At 43.3% G+C, this 7,428-nt stretch overlaps 1 protein-coding gene across 1 annotated transcript in view; it reads right to left on the bottom strand.

Moving 5' to 3' along the window:
• Positions 1-4,314: 4,314 nt before the first annotated feature.
• LOC108975543 overlaps positions 4,315-7,428 on the bottom strand; it is a gene marked incomplete at its 5' end in the record, with an annotated part of 31,303 nt that continues 28,189 nt past the window's right edge. The window contains 1 exon segment of the mRNA XM_018944096.1: positions 4,315-5,001. Within this exon segment, the coding sequence (XP_018799641.1) occupies positions 4,323-5,001 (679 nt within the window).

Here is a 7,428-nt window from a genome sequence, read left to right as displayed (position 1 = left end):
GATTCTCCTTTCACGGGTCTTTTCCAAGATTTGGCGCATGGTGAATATCTGGTCGGTTGTTGATTTTCCAGGTCTGAAGCCACACTGATAAAGTCCAATCAGTTTGTCGACGGTGGGCTTTAATCTTTCACGCAATACGCTCGATAGAACCTTATATGCAGTATTGACTAGGCTTATCCCACGGTAGTTGGCGCAGATGGTGGGGTCTCCATTTTTGAGGATTGGGCATAGCACACTTAAATTCCAATCGTTAGGCATGCTTTCGTCCGACCATATTTTACAAGGAAGCTGAGGCATGCTCCTTATCAGTTCTTCGCCGCCGTGTTTGAATAGCTCGGCCGGCAGTCCATCGGCCCCCGCCGCTTTGTTGTTCTTCAGGCGGGTAATTTCCATTGGAACTTCTTCCTGGTCGGGCAATGGGACGTCTGCTCCATCGTCGTCTATTGGGGCAACGGGTTCGCCTTCTCCTGGCGTTGTGCGTTCACTGCCATTCAGCAGGCTGGAGAAGTGTTCCCTCCATAATTTAAGTATGCTATGGGCAGCGGTGACTAGATCACCTTTGGGGGTTCTACAAGAGTATGCTCCGGTCTTGAAACCTTCTGTAAGCCGCCACATATTTTCGTAGAGTTTTCGAGCATTACCCCTATCGGCCAGCTTATCGTACTCACGCATTTCGGCCTCTTTCTTTTTCTGTCTGCAAATGCGTCTCGCTTCCCTCTGCAACTCTCGGTACATATCCCATCACCGCACGTGTTGTGGTCGATCGTAACGTTGCGAGGTATGCAGCCTGTKTTCTCTCCGACCACTGATTTAAAGATACATACATAATTTCGTATCTAATTCGATTAGTTTTAGGTGGTACTTTGTTGGAACATAGTGCCAGAATGTAAAAATATGCAAAATCTTTAGAATGTAAACTATTCGCAATAAAAAGAATATATATAAAAGTACAAAATTCGCTTACCTTGCTGTTCAATACGATCTTTGCTTGGATCCGTCCAAGTAATAAACGCAACTGCGTACCAATCACCTATATGTGGACTTTCAATTAAAAGATGTTGTTGTTTTTCATTGGACTGAAACTGCAGACTGTATATTTTAGATCTGAAAATAAAAATTCCTTTATTGAAGCTGTATATGTTGTATACTAAAGTGTAAACATTAAAAAAAATGTTTAAGGTTCAAATTCAATTTCTAAGTTGAAGAGTTTCTTGAAAACGAGGAAAAACGAAGAGACCGTGACGGATATCGAAATGAAACTAAACTATGTGTAGTAAAAAAAACGTAATCGACTGATAACTTTTCAAGATCCCGGGTACTTTAGTGAGACTTAAATGTACTTTTACTTGAAATATCGGTCAGTATCTGAGTTTTTTACAGGGTTTCACCGAACGAAAAACGGCAGGCTTCCATAATTTTTTCGTATGAAAAATTAAGTTTTTTGTTAAAACTTTTTAGTTTTCCATATAATACAAAGATTTTTTGAAACTTTCAAAGAGAAATGTTTAAAATCTTACGACATGATTTCCGGCCGTCCCATTTTACAAAATCATCTAAAGTTTACTAAAAAATGCAAATATTGGTGTTTATTTGTTTTTTCTTTCTACATACCACTGGTACTTTCGTACTTCTTCTTCTTAATTGGCGTAGGAACCGCTTACGCGATTATAGCCGAGTTAACAACAGCGCGCCAGTCGTTTCTTCTTTTCGCTACCTGGCGCCAATTGGATATTCCACGCGTAGCCAGGTCTTCCCCACCTGGTCCTTCCAACCGAGTGAAGGTCTTCCTTTGCTTCCCCCAGCGGGTACAGCGTCGAATACTTTGAGAGCTGGAGTGTTTTCGCCCATTCGGACAACATGACCTAGCTAGCGTAGCCGCTGTCCTTTATTTCGCTGAACTATGTCAATGTCGTCATATATCTCGTATATCTCATCGTTCTATTGAATGCGATATTCGCCGTGGCCAACACGCAAAGGACCATAAATCTTACTCAGAAATTTTCTCTCGATGACTCGAAATGTCGACTCATCAGTTGTTGTCACAGTCCAAGCCTATGCACCATATAGCAGGACGGGTATTATGAGTGGCTTATTGAGTTTGACACGAGATATTTCGTCTGGCCCTCGCTCACTGCCAGACCCATTTGCTTTGCTTTCTTGTCCAGTCTGGAGAAAGCAGAACTAACGGCGCGGKTATTGAGGCCGATGATATCAATATCATCGACATGCGCCAGAGGCTGTACACTCTTACAGAAGATTGAATCTTCTCTATTTAGTTCTGCAGCTCTAATTATTTTCTCCAGAAGCAGGTTGAAGAATATGCACGATAGGGAGCCGCCTTGTCTGAAACATCGTTTGGTATCGAACGGCTCGGAGAGGTTCTTCCCGATTCTGACGGAGCTTTTGGTGTTGCTCAACGTCAGTGTACATAGCCGTATTAGTTTTGCGGGGATACCAAACTCAGACATCGCGGCATAAAGGCAGCTCCTTTTCGTGTTGTCGAAAGCAGCTCTGAAATCGACGAAGAGGTGGTGAGTGTCGCTTCCCCTTTCACGGGTCTTTTCCAAGATTTGGCGCATGGTGAATAGCTGGTCGGTTGTTGAATTTACAGGTTTGAAGCCACACTGATATGGTCCAATCAGTTTGTTGACGGTGGGCTTTAATCTTTCACACAATACGCTCGATAGAACCTTATATGCAATGTTGAGGAGGCTTATCCCACGGTAGTTGGCACAGATTGTGCCATATCCGACCATATTTTACAAAGAAGCTGATGCATGCTCCTTATCAGTTCTTCGCCACCGTGTTTGAATAGCTCGGCCGGCAATCCATCGGCCCCCGCCGCTGTGTTGTTCTCCAGGCGGGTGATTGCTATTCGAACTTCTTCCTGGTCGGGCAATGGAACGTCTGCTCGCCTGACTTTCTACTGAAAACACCGCCAATATGTCAAATATCTTTATAAACATCTTTCATTTACCAAAAACATTTATATATCGAAACATATGACCCGTAACATAAATTAATAAAATGGCAAAAATTATTACAATCCATTCATAGTTTCATCGAGTAACGAATAGGCTGAGCTCAGGCTACTTTCGGGGGCACAACTGGCGGATAGTGGACGGCCTACGCTAAGTAGGTTAGCTGCGAATAGTAATACGCAGCCCCCGACCAAGAGCCGCAGGAAAGGAGGGCTCGGCTCAAAACACCTCACGCCTTAAAGTAAGCGTCCACAACCCCCACCGGGGTTGCACCGGGGGAGAATCTACCCAAGAGAGGGACTCAACAAAGCGACGAGGGAACAGATAATCACTGCAGAGCGCTCAGGAGTATTACTGAATATGTACAACGCATGCCTTGAAGCCGGAATATTCCCTGAACCCTGGAAAAAGTAACATATTGTGCCAATCAGCAAGGGAAAAAGAGACCCCAATTCGCCACCAGCATACCGTCCATTATGCTGTGTCAAGCATGAAAGCTGTACGAAAGCCTTCTTAAACCCAAACTCGAAGCGGCTATCGACGAAGCTGGAGGATAACACGGCTTTAGACCCGGCAGATCAACCATGGGAGCTATAAAATCCGTCATAGAAAGCGTAGAAGCCGCGCATAATACAAAAGAATAGTGTTGCTGGCGACTCTAGATGTCCGAAACGCCTTCAACAGCGCTAGATATGATCGACGTCCTCGAGAAAAGCTTCAAGATACCCGACCACCATAGGGCTGTTGTGCGGAGCTACCTCAGCAACAGGAAAGTGCTGTGCGAAACTAAAGAGGGATCACAACAGATAGAAGTCACGTCAGAGGCAGCACAAGGATCCATTCTAGGATCCATTCTGTCGTCTAATGTCGACGACAATCAGCGTCCTATTATACGGAGCCGAGTTCTGGATGCGCTTTGAAAAATTCTCAAGCGTTTTTGAGAAGCGAAAATATAACTTAGGGAATGCGCGAATATAATAAGAAATCTAATTGCCTGTCACGGTGTTATGATAAAAATGAAAACGCGTGCGTACGGTTCCACAGTTCAATTATAAGAATCTTAAACTAACGGCTTAAACTAGTGGTAATATAAATATGTGTTAAAAAAGGGGTAAGTATAATAATTTCAACTTAAATATTGTAACAGATTGTGGTAAGTATAAAGGTAAGTAATACATTGGTATTATGAATGCATTATTAAGGTAGGTATTTTATAATAGATTTTCTTAATTTGATAATTCAATGTTTCACAATTCTTATAATTCAATTTTCTTAATTCTAGTTTTAGGTTTAAATATATGTATCTTGTCGCTTGACGCAACACCGGCCGACTTGACAGGATTAGATTCCTTCAATTTCCCGTGGAAGCACGGCCATTTTGTGGATGGGATGCCGCCTTGCCCTTCGAAAGTTGCGACGACGCGCGCTAGTACCCACTGCTGCGGCGGGACATTGTCCTCGTGGACGAGAACGAGGTCGTTGAGCTGCATATTGCGTTTGGGGTGCAGCCACTTGTTGCGCTCCTAAAGGCCCGTTAGGTATACTTTGGACCACTGTCGCCAGAACTGTTGCTTGACCCAACGAACTGGGTCCACTGGCACCTTCTCTAGGGGTAATGCCCCAAGAGGACAGGGAGCATCCTATTAGTAGATGCGCTGGTGTTAACGCCTCGCCGTCGTTGGGATCTTGGCTCAGAGCTACTAGGGGGCGAGAGTTGAGGCTGGCCTCCAGTTCGGCCAACACTGTTGCTAACTCCTCTGCTGTAAGTAGCGCGTTGCCGGTTACGCGAATGATRTGGTGCTTGGCGGACTTCACCGCGGCTTCCCATAATCCGCCGTAGTGCGGCGCCCGCGGTGTTATAAAGATGAAGCTGCACCCTTCGTCTGCTGCGAACCTCTTCAGTTCTGGACCCATTGCTAGAAACGCCTCCTTCAATTCGCGCAGCTTGCGATCGGCGCCGACGCAACTGGTGGCGTTGTCGCTGAATATCTTCGTCGGCATTCCCCGGCGTCCAATGAACCTTTTTAGGGCGAGAATAAATGAATTAGATGATAGGTCTGAAACTAATTCTAAATGTACTGCTTTGGAAGTAAAGCAAACGAAAACTGCAATATATGTTTTTACGGGTGGTCGACCGCGCATTTTTAGAGTTGTGTATATCGGTCCACAAAAATCTACGCCACATATAAAAAAGGGCCGTAGTGCTCGAAGTCTTTCGACTGGAAAATTTCCCATTATTTGGTTTTGCAACTTCGACTTGTAATGAAAACAATATATACAGTTTCTTACGGTTCTACTGCARGCTTCTCGGGCATTAATTAGCCATATGCGTTCTCGAAGAAGCGCAACCAACGCTTTAGCCCCAGCGTGGTGATTTCGAATATGCAGGAACCGTAAATATGTTATAAMGAAGTGCGAACTTTTATTTARTAAAAGCGGAAATTTGGCATCGTATGGTAGAGGTGCATTTAATAGGCGACCTCCTACTCGGATTAATTTGAATGACAGCGATGTATCCGAGTACTCAAGCAAAACCGGGTTGAGTTTTTGCAAGTTTGCGGGTAGGGTGGTACCTTTATGCAATTTTTGAATAACGTCCGAAAATTCTGAATGTTTGACAACCTGTGCAATTTTTAGAAAACTCAAGTTTAGGTCTTCTGAAGTCAGACCCTGTCCCATGGAGGATTTTGGTGGTCGTCTGATCCATCGTAATATGTATGCGACCACACGAAGCAATTTTTTATGAGAAGAGAATTTTTCAATAAGGTCCAATATTGAATTTTTCTCAGCAGTCGAAATTAATGTAAATGTATTTTTCTTCTTCTCTAATGCTTCGTCTTCTGGTGAGAGCTGGAAGTGGTTATTAATTGGCCATAATTCAGGGTCTTCCAGGAGGAACTGTAGACCGCCAAACCATATTGAATTATTTAATTCGTCCACGTTACAACCCCGAGACACTTGATCCGCAGGATTTTGTTTCGTTGGCACATGTCGCCAATGTACTTTGTCAGTCAACTCTTGGATTTCGAACACTCTGTTTGCGACGAAGGTTTGTAGTGAGGATGGATGTGTTTTAATCCAATKCAAAATGGTTTCTGAGTCTGTCCAAAATGTAATATTTTCGAAATGTCGACTCAACATAGGCGCTACTCTTGGCCATAATTTTGAAAGAAGATGTGCTGCCGAGAGCTCAAGACGCGGAAGAGATTTGGTCTTCAGCGGAGCCACKCTAGACTTTGCAGTAAGCAGCATACATTTAATACCACTAGCAGATTGGCTTCGTATGTATAAGCAGCAACCGTACGACCTTATTGAGGCGTCGGAGAAGCCATGTATTTGGCAGATGGCACTCGACTCAACATTTACGTAACGACTCATCCCAATCTAGTTTTTGGATCCAAAGCTCTTGCAATAAGATTTTTGCTTTGGTAACTAGTGGGGCTAGTAATCCAARAGGATCAAAAAGGCGAGCAGAAACTGACAATGTGTTTCTTTTAGTGGCTCGCAGATCATTAAAATTGTCGTCTAAAACAAAGCGAAACAAATCCTCTTTCGGCAACGTTTTAGTAGAATTTTTGTCATTGAAGCTTAAAGACTTTTCAGTGCAATTACTGTCGAAAAATTTAGGGTGCTTCGAAAACCATTTCGTTAAGGTGAATCCGGCCGAGTTTAATATTTTAATTACCTCACTTCTCAAAAGATCTAGAGACTCAAAATTTTCGGACCCTGTTAATAAATCATCAACATAAAAGTCTCTTTTGATGGCCAATRAACCGAGTGGATATTTCATTGTATTAGCATCACTGAGCATTTGCAAACACCGTGTTSYGAGAAATGGAGCAGGCGCAGTACCGTATGTTACGGTGTTAAGACGAAAAATTTGAATTTGCTCAGAAGGATGCTCTCTCCACACAATAAGTTGACAATTTCTGTCTTCCTCATGCATAATTATTTGGCGGTACATTTTAGTAATGTCCGCTGTTAGTGCATACTTATGTAAGCGAAAACGAAGAAGAGTTGAGTATAACACTCCTTAGATGGTTCGACCTACCCTCAAAAATTCATTCCTTAAAACGCAGGGATGCGGAATTAAGTAGTGTGGCTCACTCGGGATCTTATTGTTCGTTGGGCTCATGTGACCCAATGCTCTATATTCATTCACAAAATCCAGATGCATTTTACGAAGTTCTGGATCTTTTAATGTCTTTCTCTCCAGGGCCTGAAACCGCCTAACTGCGGTTTCATAGAAGTGACCGAGTAACTTACGGTCAGCTTTAAAAGGCATTCTTACTTGAAGCCGTCCTGAAGGCAATACTTGAGTGGCATTTACGAAAAAGTTTTCACACTCTTGTTGCTCTTGTGTGAATTGAATGCCATTTGAATCTGAAGGTAATTCTTCAAGAGCCCAAAATTTTTGGACTACTGAATCTATTGACGTAACGTCTTC

Source organism: Bactrocera latifrons, unplaced genomic scaffold, assembly GCF_001853355.1.
Source record: "Bactrocera latifrons isolate USDA-ARS-PBARC rearing strain unplaced genomic scaffold, ASM185335v1 scaffold_663, whole genome shotgun sequence".
In the NCBI taxonomy this organism is placed as follows: domain Eukaryota; kingdom Metazoa; phylum Arthropoda; class Insecta; order Diptera; family Tephritidae; genus Bactrocera; species Bactrocera latifrons.
This window is presented reverse-complemented; position numbering and strand designations above follow the sequence as displayed.